A 26,279-nucleotide genomic window follows, 5' to 3' on the forward strand; every position below is an offset into this window, starting at 1 on the left:
AAGAGAATTAATTTAAGGAAATAAAACACAATAAAAACACACAACACAACAACAACCCAGAGTGAACTTTAGAGTCCAAAGGCCTGGGTTCAGAAACAAATTCCTCCATTTAGTCGTTAGTTCCTTGACCATGGGCATGTCACTGAGCCTCTCTAAGCCTCAGTTTCCCCATCTGTGAAATGGTGGTAATATGAGTAACCACATCACAGGGTTGTTGGGAAGTGTTGGTCAAGCTCCTCCCACACGGCCATAACATGTTCTCAATGCCGGCAATTATCACTATCTCGCTGGGGGTCCCTTCCCCTATATGACCTCAGTTTCCCTGTCTCCGAAGTGGGCTCAGGGGATGATCTATGGCAGGCTGTCATCTCTCCTTAGGACAGTCGAGCTGCAGGTCCCTGAATGCCAGTGTGACTGAACGTGGTAGGCAGGGAGAGGACCCCAGTGAGTCTGGCAGCCCCCTGCCCTCCCCTGCTTGGTCCCTCCCTGCAGATGCTGAGCTGGGCCTCTGGCTGCCCTTTTCCCTGTGTTTTCTCTGCCTGGTAAAGGCCTTCGCCATCCACAGTAGAAATCGGGTGACCTCCAGCCCCCCGAAAACCTCACCCTTGGGGCCTGGGTGAGAAAAGGCTCCTTGTGTCTGGGGTAGGGGTGGGCTCTGCATTCCTCAGGTCCAACCATTTGGGCAGGTTTGCTCCTGGAATGCCGCTGGAGGGCCCGGGCCCTGCCAGAAATAGCGGTGGGGTGGCTTTGCTGTGGTCTCCCCGCTCCAGGGAGGTGCTCACCTCCAGGGGCCCTGCTGGTGTTGGGAGAGCTGAGGGTCACAGCAGTCTGGACAGGACACAGGCTGCCCCCTTGGGAAAATGGTCAAGCCCTTCCCAGCTTAGGTCTGATTCAGGCATTCGGGGTGTGTGTGGTGGGGTGGTGTTGCCCTGGAGCTCCAGCCTACAGGGGGTATGGGATTGCATTTAGAGAGAAATGAACACGTTTTAACAGGGCATTCCCTGTCTTCATCCTGATCGCTTCCCTTCTCCCTGTAGTCACTGTGTTCATGGCAGCCCCACCTATCCCCTTGCCATTCCCTCTGCAGCAGACCTTCCCCTGTCTCTGTACCTGACCTTGCTCTGGCCCCGGGGGAAGGACACCTCCTGCCTCTTAGAAGGCTGGCTTCTTCTCATGCTTCAGCCCTCACCTCTCAGTAGAAAACATCACTCCATCTAAGTCACCTCCTCCATCACCCTTAACATATCTGTCATTTTCTTGCTTGTTATCCATTTGCCTTTTCCCGGTCTCACTTTTCCCCACTAGAATCTTAGTCCCATGACGCAGAAACCATGACTGTCAACATCTGTGTTTTCTCTGCTCAGCGGAGGTCTTAACCATGGACATCAGCAATTGGGTGACCTCCAGTCCCTGGAGAGCCCGTCCCAGCTCTGAGCCCACCTGGTGGACACTCAATAAATTCTGGTTACATGAACGCAGGAGTGAATGGTGAATGAGTAAAAGGAGAAAGCCTGAAGAGATCCTGGATAATAGTTACTATTATCATGGGAATAGCTACCAATTCCTAAGAGTCTTCTCTGTTCACTGGGCAAAGTGCATCACATTATCGCATTTACGCAGACACAGGTTTTCCCATGTACAGAAGCCCAGAGAGGTCACTTGCCAAGGTCACATGCGAATAACAGGCAAAGCTGGGACTCCAGCCCCAACCTGGGTTTGTCTTGTGGCAAAGCCTGTGCTCTTAACACCCCCCTGCACCCAAAGGGGAGTGACTTGCCCGAAGAGGGGTGGAGGGAGTGTACCGAACTGTCTCACTGCCTCCCCCCCTCTCTCCCAGCCCAGACAGTTGCTAGTGCCTTCTGCCTCAGGCTCCTTCCCAGAAAGCGCGCAGGGTCAGCGTCCAACTTCCCCGCAGCACAGACGCAGATGGGGTTGCTCTGAGTCATCTGAATCCCGAGGCCCCCACAGGTCAGCTCCCAGGCTGTGACCCGAGCCCACTCATCTGGCAGCCTCGCGGGGTTACACCAGGCTCACTGAGGCACGGGAGGGCCCTGTGGTCACGCTGTGGTGCTCTCAGCCCCAAAGAACGCTGCTGACACACAGCAGGCAGGCGGGTGGACTGTGACTCAGGGGTGGTGGAGGCACAGCCCGTGGGAGAGGAAGACAGGGTCTCGAGGTGGAATGCAGGCCAGCCCCAGCTCGCGGCCTGACTCCTGTGAGGCTATTGTTAACCTCTAGCTCAGTGAACTGACAGCCCTTTCCTCCCGGGGCCCCGATCTCCCTGCTGTGCACGAAGCAGAGGCAGAGCGTGGAAGCGGATGAGAACCGGCTGATGCAGGTCCTCGAGGGCCAATGTGAAGACTCTGGGCAGGACTGTGTGGAGGCCAAAGCCCTGGACTGGGAGGTGTGTGTCCTGGGTTCAAGTCTCACCCTTAACACCAACTCACTGTGTGACCTCGGTAAATTACCTCCCCTCTCTGGGCCCCAGTTCCCTCCTCTATCAAAGGCCAGCTACTAGTGGGAGGAGTGGACTATCGCTGACTTGACTTTTGTCCACACTGTTCCCTCTGCTGAGAATCCCCTGGCCACCATCTCTGCCTCCTAATCTGTGAAGGGCCTGTTCAAATGTCACTTCATTAAAGGAGCCTCTTGGAACCTTCCATTCAAAGTTCATCTCACACCGCCCTAGTCGGTTTGGCTCAGTGGATAGAGCATCGGCTTGTGGACTGAAGGGCCCTGGGCTCAATTCCAGTCAAGGGCACATGCCTGGGTTGTGGGTTCAATCCTCAGTAAGGGGGTGTGCAGGAGGCAGTCCATCAATAATTCTCTCTCATCATTGATGTTTCCATTTCTCTCTCCCTCTCCCTTTCTCTCTGAAATCAATAAAAATATATTAAAAAATAAAACAAAAAAAAACAAAACAAAGTTTATCTCACACAGATATTAAAATGACAGCATGAATCTACATTTGATGACATAAAAAATGTCCAAAATATATTAAGCAGAAAAAAAAATCAAGAGACAGGATAAAATGCATTTTTATCCATAGATATGTGTCTATAATTGGAAATGCATAGAAAAAAAGGGCCTAGTAGGATATATATGAAAATCTTAAGTACAGTCTCTAAGTCATGAAAATTATGGTGATATTGATTTTTTCTTAATATTTTTTGAGGCTTTCTAAACTGCATACAATAAGCATGTTGCCTTTATAAACAGAAAAATTAGAGCTTCTTCCCAATTAAAAGCTTCATTTCCACTTCTCCTATATTTATATGGCCGTCACCCTCTCCGTGGCATACACTGGTTTTCCCAGTATGGTTGGTGCTTGGCCCACCACAGGCTAACAATTCCATTTGTGAATGGAACTGAGGGGGCTGCCTTATCCTTCTTGTGGGCATGTCTGCTCTCCAGTGAAACTGAGAGCCCTCTGCAGAGAGACAGCACCCCAAAGGCTACGCTAACATAGGGGAAAAGGACGGAGGGAATAAGAGTTAAGGGACCTGAGTGTTGGTTCTGGCTGTGGCCCTAATTCTTTTTTTTTTAATATATTTTATTGATTTTTTACAGAGAGGAAGGGAGAGGGATAGAGAGCTAGAAACATTGATGAGAGAGAAACATTGATCAGCTGCCTCCTGCACACCCCCCACTGGGGATGTGCCCGCAACCAAGGTACATGCCCCTGATCGGAATCGAACCTGGGACCTTTCAGTCCGCAGGCTGACCGCTCTATCCACTGAGCCAAACCGGTTACGGCATGTGGCCCTAATTCTTGTGCGTGTTTATGTAAGTCCCTTCCTCTCTCTAGGCCTCATTGTCCTCACCTCTAAAATGAAGAGTTTGGACTCTACAGTCTCCAAATTACTGCTCTCCAATAGGACTTTCTGTAATGATGGGAAAGTTCTGTATCTACGTTGTCCAATATGGTAGCCGCTAGCTCTTCAAGGGAGCTAATGCTATTTAGAAACTGAATTCATTTAAATCAAAATAGTCATACTTAACTAGGGGCCACGAAATGGATGGTGTAGTTCTAAATTTCCTTTGGGCTCTGATGTTTGATGGGTCTTTTGTTTATTAAACTAGAATTTCATTTTCTCCAAAGAGCACCCTGTCTCTACCTCTTCGGGAAATGTAACTCCCCCTGACTGCAATGAGGTGACTCAAACGGGAGGTGCCATCTCTTAGCAGATCCCACCCGAGTCCCTGTTGATCGGCCAGGGCGGGCACCTGACCCAAGCAAGGCCAATTAGAGCTCTTCTCTGGGACTTCTAAATTTATTGTGGTGAAATTCACATGACCTAAAAGTAACCTTTTAAAAGCAAATGAGTAATTCAAGTCAATGTTGTACAACCACCACCTCTATGTAGTTCTAAACCTTTACATCGCCTCCAAAGGAATCTCATACCAATTAAGCAGTTGCTCCCGCTATTTAACTTTCCAGTTTCCTTAGCAACTACCAATCTGCATTCTGTCTCGATGGATTTACCTATTCTAGGCATTTCACATTGATGGATTCATATAATATATGAGCTTTTGTGTCTGGATTCTTTTTAAAAAATATATGTTTTTATTTATTTCACAGAGAGGAAGGAAGAGGGAGAGAGAGATACTAGTCGAAACATTAATGATGAGAGAGAATCATCGATCAGCTGCCTCCTACACATCCCCAACTGGGGATCGAGGCCACAACTGGGGCATGTGCCCCAACTGGGAATCAACCATGACCTCCTGGTTCATGGGTCGATGCTCAACCATTGACCCACACCGTTCGAGCTGGCTTCTTTCACTTAGCATACTAGTTTTGAGGTTCCTCCGCATTGTAGCATGTATCAGTACTTCATTCTTTTGTATGCAGGATGAATATTCCATTGTATGTATTTACTACAATTAGTTTATCTGTTTATCTGTTGAAGAACTTTAGGGCTGTTTCTACCTTTGGGCTATTGTAAATAGTGTTGCTGTGAATATTCATGCACAGGTATATGTTTGTATCCCTGTTTTCAATTCTTTTGGGTGTATAGCAAGGAGTGGAATTGCTGGGTCATATGGTAATTCTATGTTTACTTGTTTTCCACAGTGACTGCACCATTTTATATGCTTATCAGCAATGTATGAGCTCTCTGGGACTTTGTAACTTAGACCCAAAAAAGAGTATCTCTGAGTCTCTTCCTGGTGACTCTGGGTGATACTTGTCTGGAAGAATGCAAATGACACCCAAAGAGGAGAAAAGGTGAAGAATGGGAGGAGTTCAAGTCATCCCTGAAGCTCTGCTCTATCTCCTCTTCTTCCTTTGGTTACACAAATCAGAAAAGTCCCCCTTCTTGCCTAAGCTGGCAAGTTGGGTTTCTGTCCCCACAAGAGTGCTGGGTTCAGAATCTTGATGGCTCACATTGTGTCTGAGTGCTCTAGGCAGAATCCTCTACATTATGAGCCACCAAATCCATACCTGGACCCTGCAGATGAACCACTCTTTAGTTCCCAGGTTATTAGCCAAGGCGCCCAGACAGATCCCTGAGAAAGACTGGACCCTGGCTGGTCATCTGATAAGAGAATCAGTCAAAGAGGCTGGTGGTGAGGGCAAGTGGGAAGTAGGTCGCAGGAGAGAAGAGGGCAGGGGTTCCCCTGAGGACACTGGAGCAGGGAAATTGGAAGGGAGGCTGGAGGCCAGGCCGGCGGGAGGAGGAGGAAAGGTGGAAAGAAAAACCCTGCAGAATCGCCAATGTTTAGATGGCCTTTCCAGGGTAATTGAGAAAGCTCGTTTGGGGCCAAACATGAAGGCAATGTTCCTTCAGATTCTGAAAGGAAAAAGAAACTCCGATTTTGCTTTCTGGGAGGGGGAAAGGAATGGAAACTGATGGGGATGGGCAGTTTTGGACATAACCATTCTGACCCCTTAATTCTCGAGGATCGCCAGTCTGGGATCTGGGCCCTTCAGCGCAGAGCCCAGCCAGTTGTTTTTCTAAATAGGATCTGGGGAGCACACTTAGGCACCAGGACGAGGGCCCTAGGGGTGGAGGTAGGGAGGTCCTAGTTGTGGACAACGAAAGAAAGTTCTGGATGGCAGGAGCAGTGTAGTATTTGAAGGATGAGGGCAGGCCACAGGTGCCACCTTAGCCATACTCTTGGTAGGAAAACGATTTTGTACTCATTTTCTATAGAGAAAGTGGAAAGATAAGCCACTCTTCCCTCTTGCACAGTTCACTGAATTTTTCTTAATTTCTGAAAGTCCGAATGCATAAGCAGTTCACACACGGATGCACTCACTGTTCGTGGTCCTGCTCTTGGTTTGTGGCCTAAAGACACTGTGGGGGAGCACGGGACTTGGTTGGAAAGTCTGTAAGGAGGAAATTCCAAAAGGTTGGAACTTCCTAGAGGAGTTGGCTGAAGGCAACCAGCCCTGATTGTTCCTTGACCTTTCCAAACAAGTCTGTGTATGTGCAGACCCTCAGGTGTTTAGTGGAATCTTTATGCTTCATCTTTATGTTTCCTTGCTTAAAGAGCACTGCTGTTGCCTGTGTCCGCCCAAGAATGCTTACCTTACTGATTGTATCTAAAAGTTAAACTTTAGCTCAAACTGCTGTTACAATAAAAGCCTGAAGAGACAGGCAAATGAGGCTCTCTGGTTCCTATAACCAGGCAGTCCCTTAGCCCTCTCTTCATAGCAGCTGTGTGTCAGAGTAATCATTCATTGGTCACTCAGGGTCTGCTGGTCAGCCCCTGCAGACACAGGTCTTCTGACAAATTCTACTTCACGTGTGTATTCGTTTTCTAGGGTTGCCATAACGAAGTACCACAGGCTGGGTGGCTTAAACAGCAGAAATGTATTATCGCCCATTTCTGGAAGCCAGAAGTCTGAGATCAGCAGGGCTGGCTCCTTCTTCTGGGGGCTGCGGGGGAGACTCTGTCCCAGGTCTCTCTCCCAGCTCCTGGTGCTTTGCTGACTATCTTAGTTGTTCCCTGGCCTATAGCTGCATCGCCCTGATCTCTGCCTTCGTCTTTACATCTTTACATGGAGTTTCCCCCGTGTATGTCTGTAGCTGTGTCCAAACTTCCCCTTTTTATAAGGACACCGGTCACATTGGAGTAGAGCCCTCCCTAATGACCTCACTTTAACCTGATGACCTCTGTAAAGACCCTATTTCTAAAGAAGTTCCCATTTTCAGGTAGTCGTGGGTTAGGGCTTCATATATTTCTTTGGAGGGATACGGTTCAACTCATTAACAACGTGATACCATCAAAAAGGGTGGAAAAGTTTACAGTGCATTTATAATTGTATCCATTGTATTACCGAGCCTATTCCTGACAGGAAATAACTTCCATCTACTCTAAGCATCTCTGAACAGCAAGTCCTCTGCTTACAATTGTGCAGGACTCATAATTGGAAGAATTTTCCATAGCCTAAGCTGCTGGCTCCTTAGATTTCCAACACACACAGTCCTGTTGCCAGGTACCGGAGGGCACGTTCACATCACCACGAAGCTCTGAGCCTGCACCTTTGTGTCATTATGCCAGGTGAGTCAGCTCAGCGGACAGCAAGACGCTTCTGTACCAAGACAGCCGACCTAACTATGCATGGAACCCTGACAGCCACCAAATGCAAACTAAATGTATCCTGAATTCAACTTCCCCTTAGCCCCAAAATGCCACTGCTATTCCAAAGCCAGCTGACACGAGGAAAATATGACAGTGAGAAAGAAGGTCAGAGTGGGAAGAGTCAGTGATCTCAACTGCTTTTAATTAAAATGACTTGTGCAAATTTCACAGAAGTGCATGACCATGTGAACATATTGTTGGGGCCTCTCCTGGGATTGAGAGAGGGGCCCATGCCAGGAGAGGACCTGAAGCTTAAGCTGTACTAGTTTCATGGTCAGTCTGCCTTGGGATGGTGCCCGACACTAATCCATCTCCTACATATCAGATGCTGTGCTAGATATGGATGAGGCAGAGACAGACAAGCAAGCCGAGTGCAAATCCAACTTCTAGACATCACAGCCTCCCCGAGGGGCTCAGCCCGGAGAGCCTGTGCTTTCCCAGAGGCGAGTCACTGGCTAAAGGAGAAACACTAGCCTCAGCCGAGGCTGGAAAGTGGGGCCTTTCCCTTTAAGAAATGGGAAAGATCCTGTGAGAGGCAGAACCTTTAACAATCAGAATTCCAGCCCCAAGGGCAGGGTTATCCATGAAGCCAGGAGCATGGGAGTCAAATCCCTGAAATCAGACTTTGGAACCATGCTGCTCCCAGGAACCTTCCTCTGCCCGGAGTCCTGGTCCTGGAGGACTAGAGCCTCACCCAGTCTTCAAGTCCAACCTCTGACCTTGGCCCAGAACCTTCCTGCGTTGACCTGGGATGAGCAGATACTCATGAATGCCTCAAGCCTTCCTCCCTGCCAGTGGCCAACCAGTCCCAGCTGCCGGCCTCAGCTCCTGCCCAGCCTCAGTGAAGACCGTGGCACCCTAAATCATGGAAGGACATTCCCCTCTCTGAGCCTCAGTCTCTTCATGTCAAGGGGAATGACGATGGACTGTCAACTCCAGAGGGCCAGACAAGTTTGTCTTTCCCACGCCCCTAGTCTCAGCCCAGGTGAGGGGAAGTCACATAGTAGGTGCTCAAGAAGCGTTGCTGAGTGAATGACTGGAACAAAGAGAGCCTTGACTTCTGTATGGAGGAGACAACATACTTATAATAGCTGGTACTGACTTAGTTGCAAATGTTAGACACCAACGCAAATTGGCATGAGAAGGAGACTATTCTCAGTTCATATCACTGAAGTCCAGGGGTAGCTCTATCTCTAGGACTCATGTGTTCAACTAATATTATGAATCTGTCTCCACCTTTGTGCTTCGCTTTCCTCTCTGTTAGAGTGAGCCCCAGGCAGGTCCAGGCTTAGAATCCAGCAGAAAAGAGGCAATTTCGTCCTCAAAAATTCAAACGAAATCTCGGAATCGAGTCTTGTTGGACAGATTTGGGTCACTTGCCCATCCCCGAACGAATCACGGTGTCCGGGGACATGTGATGCTCGAGTATCCAAGCCTGCTCCTGCAGACCCACCACAGCATTCGACTAAAGTCTGAACACTTCGGCAAACCTTTCACTCGCTCCCTGAGCTTCGTCTCTTCATATGTCATCGATGATGATGACACTGACAAAAGCTCTGCCCTTCTTCACATCCTAGAGCTTTTGTGAGGTCCAAATGAGACCATGACTCATAATAATAGCTAACATTTGTTGAGGCATCGCTAGGCATCTGGCCCTGAGCTAAGCAAACTCTTTACACGTTTATTTTTATATTTACAACAATCCATTACTGATGAGAAGCAGGTTATGAGCGGTTACAAGGCTTGTACACTGTCACACAGCTAGCAAGGGTGGAGCTGGGGTTTAAAGCAGTGCCCTCAAGCATGAAGCTATATATAAACTGTAAATAATTTTACAAGCATAAGGGATTATTAGTAATGGCCTGTACTGTTCATAATAGTTATTTAAAAAAAGACTCTGAACGGGAAATTCAAATAAATTCAAACAAATGTTTGTTTAGCACCTACTATGGGCTGATCACTCACCAGGGGCTCAGAAGGAGACACATAAATAACTGTGAAACAGGCAGGCTGTGATCTAATAGAGCCATAAACACTCCCCAAGGGAGTGTGGGGAGCGAGAGATTGACTCCACGTGGGGAGGGGAGGGGAGAGGGGGTCTGGAAAGGTCTCTTAGAAGAGGTGGGATTTGAGCTGAGCGTTAAAGATGAAAGGAATTCCACAAAGGGAGGAAAGAGAAAATCAACTTTATAAGGAACCTGGAAGGATCTAAAGACCCAGAGTAGAGTTCCTGGATAAGAGTTAAGCACTTCTATGCAAAACAACTTTCACACCAGCAAGAGCTTCAAAAAGTGATCGACTAAGTGGAGCACAGCAGTTACCATGGGAACAGAAGCACGCCTCAGTCCCTGTCATTAGTGAGTCTCCCTGGCTTCAAGCTGTCTAGTCAAGGCCAGGAACAGTGGGGAAGGGGGTGGAGGGTTGTGCTACATCCCTTACAAGAAAAGCCCAGCAGGATTGCTGCTCTGGGAGGCTGACTCTTGTTTCACGGGGAGGCTGAGCTGACAGGTGACATCTGGGTCTGAGAAGATAGACAGCTAGGGGAAGCTTTTGCCTTGCAGGGCTTTGGGACATACAGAAGCTACTAGAAGGAAGCACTGGGGGGCTCAGGGAAGGAATGTGAAGGGCAGGGAACAGGCCTGAAAGCAGGCTTGCAAGGTGGTTCCATTCCCACTTGGAGCCCGAGGGTGGAGCAATGCAAAAGTCACTGGATGTCGGAGAGGAAGGGAGCCTCCCAAACCGTGTATCTGTGTCATTTCTAGGCCCACTCAGACCTCCCAAGGCCCCTGGGGACTTCCAGGCTATTCTAATGCACTGGGAACAGAGTTGGCATCTAGCCACTCAAGTGCCGAGGGGAAGCTGTAAGTGAAGAGCCCCTGACAGGCTGGCTGTCTCTAAGAGGAGAATGGAAGGTTGGGTATCTAATACAGCAGGCATTAGACTCCAGTCCTGGGTTCAAATCCCATCTCAGACACTTTCTAGCTGTGTGACTTTGGGCAAACTACTTACTCTTTCTTGGCTTCTTGGTTTCTCCATCTGTAAGATTCAGGAAGTGATAATTTTACCCACGCCACTGGACTGTTAGAATTAAGCAGAGTCCTGCATGGTGCCTAACACGTAGTGGATGTTCAATCAATACAAGCTATTATATTCTTATTATTACTTTCAAATGTTAATTCGGTGTTGATTCAGGGTTTTGCACCTAGGTGGGGTCTCCTTATAGCTGTGCTACTAGCCAGTTTCTCCAAATACAGTAGATGATAGGAACAACAGTAATAGCAGTGATGGGACCATTTACCTTCCAGATAGCCAGTGGCTATTATAAAGAAGGAAGTTAAAGTTCTATCTCTAAATGCCAAGCCAAGATGCTTGAACTTGCTACTGCGGGCAGTTGGTAGCCACTGGAAATTTTGGAGGAGAGGACTGACTTGATCAGGGGAATGTAGACTTTTGTTCCCGAGGAAGCTATATATTTGCAGGAACAGACTCCTAGGGCAATGACAATAGAATCTAAATATAGGAACAATAATAACAATAGTGATCATTTCTTGAGAGCCCATTATGCACCAGGCACTGAGCTAAAAGGTTTACATGCCTTGTCTGTTGTAATCCTCACAACAACCTCATGAGGCAGGTACTGCTATTATTCCCATTTTACAGACAGGGTACTGAGAGGCTAACTCAGGTCGCTAAGTCACACAGCTAGCAAATGGAGGAGCTGGGCTGGAACACAGGCAATCTGGCTCCCGGCGTCTCACATTTGACCAGGACACACTTTTGCCTGCTCTGAATCTGGAAGGAACCACTTTTGCCTTCTCTGAATCTGGAAGGAGGGGGTGCTGGTGGGCAGCCTGTCATTCTCACTTTTAGGAGCCCCTCCATTTATTTACCTTGATCTCAGCAGCCCCACTCCATGTGTGTGTGTTCGTGGGTGCATGTGTGTATGAGAGAGAGAGAAGTGTCAGCTGACCAGCGAGGAGGGAAGCCTCTGGACATTAAAGTGGGCAGAGCCCCGGATGGATGGGCTGGAGGCAGACCTGGGTCCCGTTAGGCTAATTCCTTCCGAGGCTGGCAGAGCCACGGCGGGAACTTCTGAGAAGACGGAGAACAAGTCCTTTCAGACGGCCTCCCTTTGAGCTGGCCTCGAGATGGGGCGTGGGGCCGGGGTCGGGTGGGTGGAGGGTGGGGAGTGTGCGGAGAGGCGAGGCCGCAGTCAGGCTGGGCAAACAGATTGGGCAGCGGCTGTGAGCACAGAGCACCCATTGTGTACTCAGAGCTCTGCTTTCAATAATCTACTTGGAAGAATGTTTCATTGAGCGCCAGAGAAAGGAGCCATTGAAATGCCCCGGCCGGGGCCCCGTGAAGGGTTAAAGGCAAGGGGCTGCGGGTGCCCGGGCTCTTGCCACTCCTGGCTCCAATGTCTGATATGGGGATTTCGACACCAAGGGACACTCAATGAGACCACAGAGAGGACCAGAAGCAAGGGTCAGGGGGCATGTGTGTCTCTCCCGGAAATGCTAAACGGGGTGCCCTAGCATCAAAGAAAAACACTTTTCCTCTAAGAATCATTTTCCCCAAGTAATATTCAGGAAGAACTGGGCCTCAGGTGCCCCGAAGCCTGCCCACTGGGGAGAACAGCTCGTCTGGGCAGGCCTGTCTCCACCTGGCCTTCCTACGTGGACTCTTCATGGGGGCCTTTGCAATACATTCTCCATGATGTAGCCAGCATGGCTTTCTTAAATACCCCCAAGCTTTCCATGAATCATAAATAATTCTAATTAATGATGCCTTAGTCGAGATCATGGGAGCTAACGTGAGAACCAGCGGTCACTAGACTAGGTGTCCAAGGGAACCTGTGGAATTTCCCTGTGGAGGTCTTTTTCAGAGAGAGAAGCTGCTCATTAGGAGGATATGGCCTCACTGTCGGGAAGGGCACCGGAGCTGGAATTCTGTGCTCCACTCAGTGTGCTTCTTACCCAGGGCCACTCGCCCTTTCAAGATACAGAGGCTTTGGGGCTCGAAGTGCTGGCATCTGAGAGCTGTGAAGAGGAGGCAGGAGGTGGACGAGCCAGGCCTGCCACTGGGGAGGAGCATGCTATTGGGTTTCTGAGCCTGACCTCTAGCATCCTCATCACCATGGAACCCACTGCAGACGTTGCTGCCTCCTAAGCCTGCATCTTCAGGGAGGATGCTCTAGAACTGAAGCTGAGCTTATACCATGAATTTGTCATAGTAACCACTTTTGGATGGAAAACTTAAAAAAAATAGCCCATGCCCTCCCCGTCTTCCTTAGAGAGAGGATCCTGAACTAAATTTAAACTCTGGGGGGCAACCCATCATTCATTTCTGTGCTGGGGCGTGATTTGGTGATGCCCTTGGGTCTGTTCAGGTAGATATGGCTCGTTTCTCCTGTATAAATGGCCCCCAACTCCCAGCCTTTTGACATTCGTCAGTCTGATTTTTATTCTTTTGTTTCTCCCTAATGTTTCACTTTGAAACTATATTAGTATAAAACCGACAGTTTCCTCACGCCCACCTTATATATTTTTTTCTGAGCTGCTTCCCATATTCTTGGGCTAGGAAATGAAACCATAGGCCTCATAAGAACTGTGCACAAAGTAAGAGCCCACGGGCTTGGAGTGAAGAAAGCCCGAGGAGCGCTCCTCTGAGTTAAGGGACTGAGCTCTGACATTTTTGACTGCTCAGAGGCCTTCTGTATTTTCTCTCAGGTCCTTGATTGGGTCCAGCCTAAGACAAATGGACCTCCAGAGGGTGACAGCAGGCATAATCTGGACATAAGATCTTTGCCAAGGTCAATGAAGTCAGAAGGAAATAATATCTGCACTGAAATAATTTCAGTTTAAAGGTGGTCAAACATACCTACACACACACACACACACACACACAACTACATATACATACACACACACACACTCACTAACATACATGTCATGCATAGCAATGAAAGACGAAGCCACAAAACAGACTCACCCAGTTTTTCACTTCTATATCTCTGCCCTAAAAAGCTTTATGAGGATAAATAATTAGAATCATAACATTTTCAAGTTGGAAAGAACTTTTAAAGTCCTGGAGTTTTGCTCCCCTTTTTAGTTCAGGAATCTTTCCTGTTACTTCCTGGACAGATGGGCACTCTATCCCCTTCTTGCATAATACCAGTAAGGAGGAGCTCAGTGCTTCTTTGAAGTCTGATTTCATCAATGGAAATTTCTGTCAGGAAGTAACCACACTGGATCCCTCCCCCATCTGATCTGCATTTCGTGTGCAGATGTTAGGCTTCTCCCAGCTGTCCTTTGGGGGTTATGGGGTGAGTGCTCACCTGAATGAATGGATGGACAGATCTTACCTGTATGGGGTAGATACTCCAGCTGTCGATCGTCTTGGAAGCTGGTAGGTCCTGAGTTAGAGACTGCAAAGGCTAGCTTCTGTTTCTCTGAGATCTTGGAGTTGTTGAGAGTCTACCTAGGTGGGAGTAGGGCTGATGGTCACTGACCCAGGAGAGAAGGCAGGCAGGCATCCTGTAGCGGACACAAAGGGAAGATGAGTGAGTCACACCTTGAAAAAGATATGACCTGAATTCACATGACTCTTTGCAGTTATTTTCCCCTTGTCAACTCTGAGCCTTTGAAAATGTCTGGTTTAAACGTTCCAGCCTGGTCTCATTGTGTAATGGCACTAAAAGAAGAACTGAGGTTCAGTATTTATCTCCCTAGAACATTAGAGGGGGAATGGTGTCCTCTGAGGCCACCGTGGGTTTGGGTGATTACTGAGGGGCTCTTAAAAGAAATGTGACTATTAGGGAACAAGAGTTAGGCCCAAGAGCTCCACCCACTCTTCTCCACATGGTGATTCATCCATCACTGTCATCCTTTTATTAAGCAAGCTGCCAGATTACTTACAAAAGTAATTCCCTAAATTGGCCTGAAATCTGCTTTCCAGTCCCTTTCACTCATAAGACGTAGTTTTCTCTCTCAGAACCCAGGAGGACAATCGTGAAAACCACTCACATTCGCTGAGTGCTTACTATGTGCCGGCCACTTTACTGAGCACTGTATTGTATCTCATTAATATTATCATCCCATTTTACAGATGGAGGAATTGAGGCTGATGGAAGTAAAATAATTTGCCCAATTAAGTGGCAAGATTCGAACTCACGCAGTCTGATGTCAGAGGCCACAGTCATGAACTCGCAGAAATTCTGCTTGTCCTGCCTTGTCTTGTCCTTGCGACAGCCTCATAGAGATCTGCGGCCTGTGAGCCTCCTAGACTGCTTTTCTTTTAGGCTGAGTCCTCTCCCCCTCTCCCTTGCCATTTATCCTTGTGCCATTTCTCCAGTTCCTCCTGACCAAGGTCTGGGACAATGCAAAGAGTGCAAAACCCAAGCCCATTGACCCCCCTGTGACTTGTCCCACTTTGACCTCCAGGATTGCCTCTGCCGAAGCCCCGTTTTAGCCGCCTTCTCCTCAGGAGGCTGCATTTTCCCCGTCTGTCCTCGACATTTCTTGTGCAGGAACAGGCTCAGTTTTCCCTTTTGATAAATCTGGTCACCCTAAATATGGGCCTTTGAGCAAACAGGAGCAGCGGCCCCACGCAGCCCTCATTTCCAAATGCAGATCGACTATTTTGGAGGCATGGCGGCTCTCCCCACACACCGTGGTTCTGAGGAAGTGGGAGGGATCTCGACAGAACACTGGCAGGGGGAAGGCGCTAGAAGAGAAGACACACACCTGGGCAGTCTTTGTTTCCCAAAGTTCACAAGACACTGGCTCTTGCAGAGACTCTGTGAAAAAGGGATCCTCGTTCACATGAGACTGAGAAACACAGCTTCACCAGCCTCCCTCCTGGAGATTAGCATATTAAACCTTTGAAGTCCTGGTGGTACAGAAACCTAACTGGTGTTGTTTAATTCAGTTCTCTCATTTAAAAATGTAGTCGAGTAAACATTTGGAAAACAATCCAAAAGTTGCAATCGGGCACCCAATGGCCTAAAATAGTCCTCAAATAGGTTTGATTTGGCCTGCATGGTGTTTAAATTTGGCTTGAAATTAGGTACTAGCACGTAACACCTGGAATATTTCTCATAATAGACTACAGTTGGGTTTCCTTAAAAAAAAAAAAATCAGAAGATCCAGACGCGCTGGTCCGCGTTCTTCCACTGCCTTCCTCGGCCATACAGCGGGCCCCCTGCTTTCCAGGCAGTGGAGATTTTCTTGGGTGGGAGTTGGCATGGACGACCCTTGGGGCCCATTCATCCATTCATTCACGCATGTTACATGTACTGATGGAGCTTCTAGTCCTGTGGGTACAAGATGTATACAACAACCCCTGCCCTCTGGAATCTAGCGCCGGCATTCTAAGATTCCAGTTGTGAATTGCAGAATGAGGAGGGGGAGGGGTTGAGGAGAGGGAAGCTGGCATGGCCAGAACCTAGTTTCCTGATTTCCAGCCCCTGGTGCTTGCCAAAGTCATCTCCTATTTTCCACTGCTCTCTCTACTGCCACTCAAACAGCCACTGTGAGCCCCAGGGAAGAAGCCACTAACTTGTTCCGTGACTTAGAAGAGTTCCCACCCATCGCAGGGCCTCAGTTTCTCTCACTGTGGATGACCCGGTTGGAACAGAAAATTAGGCGCGTCCTTCTAGGGCTGGCAATTCAGAGACGCCAAGACTCCATAATCGAGGAATGTCAGACCGGGCCGTGCCGGAGCGGTTCCATCGAATTCCAAGAAGCCCCCTCCCTCCTTTCCCCAGCCCCGGGGCGAGGGCGGGCGCTGAAGCTGGAGGGCCGAGCGGGCCTGGGCTTCCCGCCCGGGGGCGGAGCCGCCTCCCGGAGTCCGCCCCTCCACCTGGAGCTCCGCCGGCAGATGTTACAACTTTTTCTCATTCTCTCTGGCGGTGTCAACCCCAGACCCGCCCTACCCGTGCCTCCCTCCCCTTCCCCGCTGGGGTCCTGCCCACCTTCCTGCGGGGGGGGCCAACTGTTCTCGAGACTCCGGGCGGGGCGAGAGGCCGGGCCTGGGGCTGGAGGGTCGGGGGGAGGAGAAAGGGAAAGCAGAGGCGAGAGAAATTAGGAGGCGGGAGAAATCGAGGGCTAGAAGGAGAGGAGAGTCCGAGGATGGTGGAGAGCACCTTTTGGAAGTCACCACGCCGCGTCCCAGGCTGGCCTGGCTGAGCTGGGGGAGAGGGAACGAGGGCGGCACAGGGCGGGCGAGAGGGCGGCAGAAGATAGCTGGGCGCGGGTCTGACCTCCCCAGAGTGCCCGGCTGCGGCCGCGCAGGTCCGGCCTTGCCGTCCGGTCTCCAGTCCCAGAAAATTCTCCGGACCGCCCCCGGGGGCGCTAAGCGCTTTGCATCGTCCGGGCCGGCGGCCGGCGGGCGTGCGGGCCGTGCGCCCTGGGCGCGCTCGGCGGTGAGGCCTGGGGAGCCCTGCGCGCCGGGACGCACGGGCCGGCCTGGCGATGCACGCCCTTACTGGCTTCTCGCTGGTCAGCCTGCTCAGCTTCGGCTACCTGTCCTGGGACTGGACCAAGCCGAGTCTGGTGGCTGACGGCCCCAGTGAGGCCAGCGAGCAGCCCTCCGTCGCTCCACCCCAGCCTCCCCACATTATCTTCATCCTTACCGACGACCAGGGCTACCACGACGTGGGCTACCATGGCTCAGATATTGAGACCCCTACGCTGGACCGTCTGGCCGCCGAGGGTGTCAAGTTGGAGAATTACTACATCCAGCCCATCTGCACGCCTTCGCGGAGCCAACTTCTCACGGGCAGGTAGGCATGGCCCAGGCCGCCGGCCGTCCAAGTCCCAAATAAACCCAGTCGGAGATTTCCCCGGCATTTACAGTTGCCCCTCTGGGACCCGAGAAACCAGGGCTCCTGGCCAATTCTGTCTCCAACTAGCTGTGTGATCATTAGTAAATCCTTTGCCCTCTCTGGGCCTCAGTTTCCCTGCCTGTACACTGACGGGGTTGGATCATCTTTGAGGTCTTCTCCCTCGGGTGTTCTAGGACACACACACCCCATACCATGTGAAGGGGACATCTGGTCACCCTTCGTTAGAGGAGAGTGGCAGCCTCTGACACTTAGGTCTGAATGGCGCTCCTGTTTACATGCCCTGAGGCCCTGAACAAATTACTTAATATCTCTAAGCCTCAGTTTTCTTGTCCATAAAATGGGGTGAAGTACAGTTTTTATCGTGAGAAACAGTGGTAAGGATGGAATGAATTTCGTGTAACCTGCTTGGCTGTCAGTGCATGGCAGCCTCTATGTCACTGGAGGGATTCGAATCCCCAAACTGATGACTATATTGGGAAGAAACCAAAGAATTGATAGGTGGAGGGGAAAGACGCACACAGTTTGCCAGGACCTAAGTAGCCTTAGGCTAGTTACTTAATTTCTCCAAACATCTGTTTTTTTCATATGCAAAAGCCTCCCACTTTGGCTGGTGGTCCCAAGGAGACCTGCTGCTTTCTCTTAAGGAGTTGTCCACAGGCAAGGTGGCAGGACTACAGGATTAAAAGAGCAGGGGAACAGGACGTGGGGGTGTGGAAAGCAAACTCTGGCCACTTAAGAGAAAATCCTTTGGCAAGGCTGAAGCTAATCCTCCCTGGATGGGGTCCAAGGCCTGCTTTCTCCCAAGTTCCACCCAAAAGCCACTAGCGTGAACTCGGGAACCAGAGCGGTAATCTCCCTGATTCCTGGGTGGGGGAAACTGAGGCGTGGAATCAGGCAAGACCCGACTCGTTCATGCCCGTACCGACCTTGGGGTCTGTAATGAGAAGGGCTGAGAGGCCAATAGCTGCCTTTTCTTCCTGGCACTCAGCATTTCCATCCAAGAACAGAGAGAGAGAGAACGGGAGGAAGAGGGGCCACTGTATGTGGTGCGCGTGGCAGTGGTGGTGAAGACCAAATGGTGACTAACCTCCAGCAGAGGGAGGAGGAATCTGTGTTCTCGGGAGTTGTGCACAAGTTAGCGTTTCTGTCCCAAGAGGTGACGTTGGTGTAAGCAGGGGAATGAGCAGCCAGCAGGGCAGCGTTCCAGCCCCCTGATCGGTGAAGTTAGCTGAGTGTGGCTGGGCAGCGCCCTCCGCCCCTTGCAGCTGGCTCCATCTGACTGATGCTGACGACTCTCATTAGTGTTTGTTAATAAGTCCAGTCGTGTCTGGTGAAGCTGGAGAGAGCCAAGATTTCTCATGTTACTCACTTGCACATGGGCTTCAGGGACTCTGAGCCGGCCCACCCACTTTATACAACAGTGCTCCATGGTGCTCAGCCCCTAGAAAGAGAGGCTTGGCCTCTAACCCACTCTAATCATTCATTAGCTCGGCTGAGGTCTGCAGAGGCCGCATCACCGAGAAATTTTGAGCATGAGTTGCACACACTGGGTTCAAAGCTCAGCTCCACTGCCAGCTGTCTGGGCCCATGGCTGCACTTTTGGGAGCTTCAGTCTTATCATTTGTAGAATGAAGGTCATAATATTCTTTCCTGTAGGATTTTTTGAGGATTAAGTGAAATAATGTATGTGGCATATAGCATTAAAAATGGCAGTAGCCCTGGCTGGTGTGGCTTGGTGGGTTGGAGCGCCATCCCATAAACTGAGAGGTCACAGGTTTGCTTCCCAGTCAGGGCACATGCCTGGATTACAGGTTTGATCCCCAGTTGTGGTGCATAGTGGAGGTAGCTGATTGGTGTTTCTCTCTCATATCAATGTTTCTCTCTCTTTCTCTCCCTCTTCCTTTCTCTTTAAAATAAAAAATAAAAAATAAAACATGGCAGTAGTAGCTAATGATAGCTAATAATAACAGCTATAAGATAAAGAAACCAAAACAGATCCCTCCCCTACTCCCCCAGTACCTGGGTTAAAAGTGTCAGTTATTCAGGCCTTGACTTAGTTTGGATACCCCAGGGAAAAGGGGGTGAGAGGTGTGGGCTTCTAATACTCCTGTGAAGTTCCAGGCTTCTTATTTACTCTGGACTTTTAAGACGAGTAAAGGCAAGACCCCATAAGCAGATCACATGAGGGCCTTTACCACAGATTTGAATGAATGAATGAGCAATGAGGAATGCAGGCTAACCATTTGCTTTTGCCTCAGGGTGTTAGCCTTTGTAAGTGACCCAGATCCAGGGGCCACATGAATTTACAGGCAGGCACAGAAGAACTAGTCTCATAGAGTTTGGGAACTGAAATGTTTTTATTTATTGATTTTTTTCATTGATTTTAAAAGAGAGAGGAAGGGAGAGAGCGGGCAAGAGGCATGGATCTGTTGTTCCACTTGTTTATACATTCATTGGTTGATTCTTGTATGTGCCTGCCCAAGGGATGAAACCCACAACCTTGGCATATCAGGACGATGCTCTAACCAACTGAGCTACCTGGGCAGGGCTAGAAAGACTTGTAAAAATCTTCCATTTCAACCAACTCACTCCTGCACATGAGCAAACAGGGCAGGGAAGTGGCAGCCTAGTTTGCTGGAAAAGAGTCTGTGCTTGGACTCTGTTTGTATTTATGTTCAAGTCCTGGCTCTGCCCCTGACCAATGAACGACCTTGGGAAGGCCCTTCCCCTATTCTAGATCTTAGTTCCTTTTAAAGACAAGGTGACTAAGCTAGAGGATGACCTAGGTACCTTCTGACTCTAAATCCTGTATCATTCTTTTATTCCATAAGTAATTGAGTGTTTCTTTAAATACCACCTGAGTGCGGAATACAGAGTTGAGTATGTACACTGAGTAGAATCTCATGGCCAAGGGTGACAATGATCATGGGTACTAAATGCTGAGGGGACTCAGAAGCAAAAGTGACTCATTTTTTGAAAGATTTGTGAGAGACTCTACAGTGGGAGACTTTGGGCTGGGCTTTGAAGAGTGAGTAGGAGTTTGCCCAAGAGAGCAGGACTTCTCTAGGCCCCATAGCAAGTTAGTGGCTGAGAACTGAGGGACTCAGAAGTCTCTAACGACTGCCAGGGACACAAATCCCAACGCCAGTTACTAACTGTATGAATCACTGGGTGAGTGATTTATGTTACTGAGTCTCAGTTTCCTTATTTGGGAAATGGGAAAACAATGATATGTATCTCCTAGGTTGCAGTTAGGATTTGGTGAGATAATTCATATAGGGGCTTCGTTCAGTACTGAGCACATAGTGAGTACTTGTGTTAGCTATTATTATTTTGTTGTTAAGATGAACCTGGGTTTGACGCTTAACTCCCCACCTTCCTAGCTGTGCTATCTTGGGTGAGTGGCTTAACCATTCTGAGCTTCAGTCTCCTCAAGTGGTAATAATATCCGCTTCGGCTGATTTTGATGATTCAAAGAGATAATGCATTTGAAGTGCTCAGCACATTGGATAACACCTGCTGGTTACTATTACTGTGCCTGCTCGTAACGCTGGGACCAGAGCCCACTTCAGGGTGAGTATTGGGGTTGGGTGGCCAGGGCAGTGGTTTGTAGCTCACTTTGTGCCTTCTGTGCCCTCTGCTCTTGTCACCAGGTACCAGATCCACACAGGACTTCAGCACTCCATCATCCGCCCTCGGCAGCCCAACTGCCTGCCCTTGGACCAGGTGACGCTGCCCCAGAAGCTGCAGGAGGCAGGTTACTCTACCCACATGGTGGGTAAGTGGCACCTGGGCTTCTACCGGAAGGAGTGCCTGCCCACCCGCCGGGGCTTTGACACCTTCCTGGGCTCGCTCACGGGCAATGTGGACTACTACACCTATGACAACTGCGATGGCCCTGGGGTGTGTGGCTTTGACCTGCACGAGGGCGAGAATGTGGCCTGGGGGCTCAGTGGCCAGTATTCCACCATGCTCTATGCCCAGCGTGTCAGCCACATCCTAGCCAGCCACAGCCCCCGGCAGCCCCTCTTCCTCTACGTGGCCTTCCAGGCGGTGCACACGCCCCTGCAGTCCCCTCGTGAGTACCTGTACCGCTACCGCTCCATGGGGAACGTGGCCCGGCGGAAATACGCAGCCATGGTGACCTGCATGGACGAGGCCGTGCGCAATATCACCTGGGCCCTGAAGCGCTATGGTTTCTACAACAACAGTGTCATCATCTTCTCCAGTGACAATGGCGGCCAGACCTTCTCTGGGGGCAGCAACTGGCCGCTGCGAGGACGCAAGGGCACTTACTGGGAAGGTGGTGTGCGGGGCCTGGGCTTCGTCCATAGCCCTCTGCTCAAGCGAAAGCGACGGACCAGCCGGGCACTGGTGCACATCACTGACTGGTACCCGACCCTGGTGGGTCTGGCAGGTGGCACTGTCTCTGTGGCCGATGGGCTAGATGGCTATGACGTGTGGCCAGCCATCAGCGAGGGCCGGGCCTCGCCACGCACGGAGATCCTGCACAACATTGACCCGCTCTACAACCACGCCCGGCACGGCTCCCTTGAGGGTGGCTTCGGCATCTGGAACACGGCTGTGCAGGCTGCCATCCGTGTGGGCGAGTGGAAGCTGCTGACGGGAGACCCGGGCTATGGCGACTGGATCCCACCGCAGACACTGGCCGCCTTCCCAGGCAGCTGGTGGAACCTGGAGCGGATGGCCAGTGCCCGCCAGGCTGTGTGGCTCTTCAACATCAGTGCTGACCCCTACGAACGGGAGGACCTCGCTGGCCAGCGGCCAGATGTGGTCCGCGCCCTGCTGGCCCGCCTGGTGGACTATAACCGCACAGCCATCCCTGTGCGCTACCCGGCTGAGAATCCCCGGGCCCATCCTGACTTTAATGGGGGTGCTTGGGGGCCTTGGGCCAGTGATGAGGAAGAAGAGGAGGAGGAGGAGGAAGCCAGGTCTCGAAGCCTCTCCCGGGGGCGCCGCAAGAAAAAATGCAAGATTTGCAAGCTGCGATCCTTTTTCCGTAAACTCAACACCAGACTGATGTCCCACCGGATCTGATGTAGGAGGAGTCGGGGGAGGATCTCTGTCCTCCTAAATGTATTCCTCCTCTCAAGCCTGGTCCTGCTCCTCAACCAGGGAGGGGCCTGAGGTCACGGCTCCATCTGCAGGGAAATGTAGGGTATATAGCCGCTCAGTTGAAGGGTAGGGAGTTTGGCTTGGGCATAGGGGTAGAATAAACTAGACGGGATGCCCGAATCCCAGTCCTGACTCTCCATTGACTTACTCTGTGACCTCGGGTGGCCGCACAAGCTCTCTGGGCCTCACTCTCCTCATCTGTGAAATGATGTTGTGGCTCTGTGGTGTGGATCTGGTGCCGGTGCCATGGTGCAGTTCCTGGGACCTCACCACCTCCCAGCTCATTTAAGGTCTCATCCTCGAACCCTGCCCTCTGCGGTACTGCTTGGGCGGGTGAGGGGCCACATGGAGGCAAGTCCAGGCCTGGACCCCAGCCGAGGCATGGCAATCTGGCCACTCTCCGAAGAGACCCCTGAGTGCTGGGTGCAAGAGCAGGGGTCCAGGGAGGTGGCCCTCCTGGTTCTTCACATGGCCTGGGGCCGGACTGTTGGGTGGGGGTGGCTGTGGTAGAGAGCTCTCCTTCCTGTCCCCAGCGCCCAGAGGAATTGGCCCGGCTGTCAGCTGCTGCAGGACCAACACTCAGGACATCTGGGTTCTGCTTTGACCTTGGGCCCAGTCCTTTCCCTCTGGGCTTCGATTTCCCCACTTGCAAATGGGGATGCTATCTCTGGCTCTGCCTACCTCACAGGGCTGTAGAGGACTGGCCCAGCTAGTGGTTGTGGAGGAGCCCATGAACTTGATTAAAATGCAGTAACACAGAAGCAAGGGCTGTAGTGCTGTTTATGAGCACAGGAGGGTGTGTGCACGTGCATCCAGGTGTGAGCTCACCACTGGCCAAGTGAATGGGAGAGGAGGTGGGCAGCCTGGCCTGGAGGTGGAATGTGTGGGTTCTGGTCACATCCTGGCACAAATCCACTAGGTAACCTCAGGTAAATCCCAGACCCGCTCTGGGCCTCAGTGTCCCCTGTGTATAGTGGATGATCTAAGAGCCCTTCCTACCTGGCTGTTCTGGGTTCCCCTGTGTATGTGTGTGTGTTGCGGGACATGGGCTGAGTGGTGGGAGGAGGGGCATGGGGGTTTCAGAGCCTCCTTGCTGCACAGCGTGCCTCATCCGCACACTGCGTTCTGCAGATCTCCCTTCAGGTTCCAGTCGGCACAGCGTGTGTAGGCGAAAGCCCTGCTGTGAATTTTGAAAATAGTTATTTTTGTCACTGGCAAAGGAGGCCTGTTAGGACTCGTCAGCTTGTGGATGGGGTGGGGTGCAGTGGGTGCGGTGCAGTGGAGAGGGTTTGGGTTTTAAGAGCTGCATCCCCACTGCAGAGGTGGCTCAACCCAGGAGGGAGGGTCTGTCCTGGGGCTGCAGGACAGAGGCGACCAGTCATGTCCTTACTCCCAACCCTGGTCCCCCAACTGAAACCTTTCCCATTTCCCAGGATGTTGGTGCCAGGGCCATGGTGGGCAGGGACCAGGAGTGGCTGAGGCCTCTGATTCCAGCCAGCCCCAGCTTCTGCCTGCTCAGGAGGGAGACTTGGAAGAAGTCACCCATTGGAATGTGGCCCAGGCCCAGTGTGCCCCAGGGAGGGTTGTCCACAGTCTGCCCATTACTCAGGATACCCCTGCTCTGTTGGAGGCTCGTCCCAGCTTTGTGGACTGGGCCATGCCAGAGTGACGTGGAGCCGGGCTCCCCCTTGGCTCTAGGCTTGTACCAGTTGAGTGATAGGCTTGCCCATGCCTGCTGAGTTGGCTCTGCCCAAGGTGGCCCAGCCTCCATCTCCAGCCCTGCTTCTCTGCACAAGTGCAGAGCCATAAAAAGTCCTTTCTGCTCTTTCCTACACACCAAGGCCCACCGTTTGGTCAACCTGGCCCCAAACAGGGAGCCCAGGTGGGGTTGGGGGCTGGCTCCATTCTGATTCCTGAGAAGGAGGCTTGGTCTAATCTCCAACTCAGCCTAGAGCTCACCTGGCGGAGTCCTACCTAACTCAGAGCCCAGCAACAGCCCAGAAGCCCCCCTCAAGCTTCAGCTTGCCATCTGATCCACAGCCCAGCAGCCCCCAAGCCTGCCTAACAGGGGTGCTGGCAGCTGGCCCTGACCTGAGATTGAGGGAGGCCTTGAGATGAGAAGTGACCAGGACCTAGGACATTGTGACAAGAGGCTCAGTCTGCTTGCTGTGGCTTCTGCTCTGCCCAGCAGTCAGCATGCTCCCTCTGCCCCCTGTCTTGCCTCTCATGGCCCCTGCATTCCCTCCAGCCAGGGCACCTTGGTCTGGACTCTGTGTCAAGCCTCTGACTGGTATCAGCAGGCAGATGCTTGCACCATGGGAGGGATGGGCGGCAGGCAGACCAGAGGCAGCTCTGACCTCTTGGGTCATTGATCTGGGGGAGTGCAGCCCAGGGATGCCAGACAAGCCCCGTTTCCCCCTTGGCTGGACCAGATGGCAGCAGGTCTGTCAGCCTGATGGGTTTGAGCCGGGGGCAGCCCTATCTGAGCTGGGCCCCACTTATAGAATCCTGAACAGTGACGGCCAGTCTCCTAGAAACTAGGAGAGAGCCCCAGACCCGGCTGGAGGGGCTTGAGCCCCACCCTGGGCCTTGGCACCATTTCCTCCTCTCCTCAGTGCCTGTTGGCTCTCTTGGGACCTGGGCAAGCAGCCCCGCAGTGTCAGAAAGGGGAAAGGCAGAGCAGGGTAAGGGAAGGAGCTGGGAGTCAGGGGTTCAGATTGTGGCCCTGGCTCTGCCCCTGACTTGTGACTGCGGGAGGGCAGCTTCCTTCCTCTGTGCCTCGGCCACCGAGCTGTAGGGGACATGGGCTCCCTCAGGGCCCTTCCAATCCTAGTGGAGGCCAAAGAGCTCAGGGCCGGGTGCTGAAGTCACACAAACCCCAGATGGGTAAATCACGTCTCATCTCTGCAAAACAGACAATGACTGTACCTGTCTCATGGACATTCGTTGTGAGGTACAAATAGTGCAATATGTCAAGTGCTTAGCACAGGGCCTGGCTTTAAAGTGGAAATAGCTATTTTTCATATCCTTGAAGTCTGTGAAGGAACATCTTGTCCCCATACTTCTCAGGAGGAAGTGAAGGCCCCAACGGAGAAAAGATGTGCCACGAGTACTCACAGCCAACAGGAGGACTTGAACTTGGGTCATCTAACTGCAGGTCGTGCTGTGCAGACATTGGCCCGGCAGCTGTTGTCCTCTGTCCCGTGGCTCCCTGCTCCCTCTCCCCTGCAGGGATGCCTCCTGTGGGGGACATCTCAGAGGACGGTGCTGCTCCCTGACCCCCGACTTCTCTCCCTTCCGAGTCAAGCCTGGCATTATTACAACGAATTCACCACATCACCCTCTGCCTAGACCCTCTGCGGGAGCGTTTCTCTCTTGGCCCACTTTCCACCGGTTCTGCCCCTTATGCTCACTGTCCTTAGTGGGACAGGCCTCATGGGGACCCTTTGGCTGGCACGTTTCCCGTGGTGCCTGTCCAGGCCCTGCAGGACCCCGAGGCACTTGGGCATGTGCACATGAGCACCTGAGAGGGCTGTGGACTTGGAGTCAGCTGTCACGGTGCTACTGGGACTCCAATCTCCCCCACCCCCCTTCCTTACCATGGCCTAGGAACTTGGCCCTGGTCCCCAGTTGTCCCTCCCCATATACAAGGGGTACAGCCTGTATTCATGTTCACATTCCCTATCCTAGCATGTCAGAGCTG

General features: G+C 51.4%; 1 protein-coding gene and 1 long non-coding RNA gene across 2 annotated transcripts in view; one reads left to right on the forward strand and one right to left on the reverse strand.

The window, feature by feature from the left end:
• The window catches only part of LOC111823590, a 28,053-nt gene extending 11,180 nt beyond the window's left edge, over positions 1-16,873 (reverse strand). Inside the window, exons 1-2 of the long non-coding RNA XR_002826651.1 lie at positions 16,739-16,873; positions 13,958-14,129 (exon numbers count right to left, since the gene is read on the reverse strand). This is a non-coding gene — a long non-coding RNA (uncharacterized LOC111823590). The remainder of the gene's footprint in view (positions 1-13,957; positions 14,130-16,738) is intronic.
• Positions 16,874-17,018: 145 nt separating this feature from the next.
• On the forward strand, positions 17,019-23,337 carry ARSI (arylsulfatase family member I). Its single transcript, XM_006104477.3, has 2 exons — positions 17,019-17,377; positions 21,094-23,337. Exons 1-2 carry the CDS (start codon positions 17,067-17,069, stop codon positions 22,496-22,498), a joined length of 1,716 nt encoding a protein of 571 aa, XP_006104539.1. The 5' UTR covers positions 17,019-17,066; the 3' UTR covers positions 22,499-23,337.
• Positions 23,338-26,279: the final 2,942 nt, after the last annotated feature.

The sequence above is a fragment of the Myotis lucifugus genome, unplaced genomic scaffold, assembly GCF_000147115.1.
Source record: "Myotis lucifugus unplaced genomic scaffold, Myoluc2.0 scaffold_576, whole genome shotgun sequence".
Taxonomy (NCBI): Eukaryota; Metazoa; Chordata; class Mammalia; order Chiroptera; family Vespertilionidae; genus Myotis; species Myotis lucifugus.

Bases quoted from the DNA above. Each gene is read 5' to 3' on its own strand.
- ARSI (XM_006104477.3), top strand. From the start codon at position 17,067: ATGCACGCCCTTACTGGCTTCTCGCTGGTCAGCCTGCTCAGCTTCGGC. The intron at 17,378-21,093 runs GTAGGCATGGCC...TCTTGTCACCAG, and splicing joins AGCCAACTTCTCACGGGCAG to GTACCAGATCCACACAGGAC.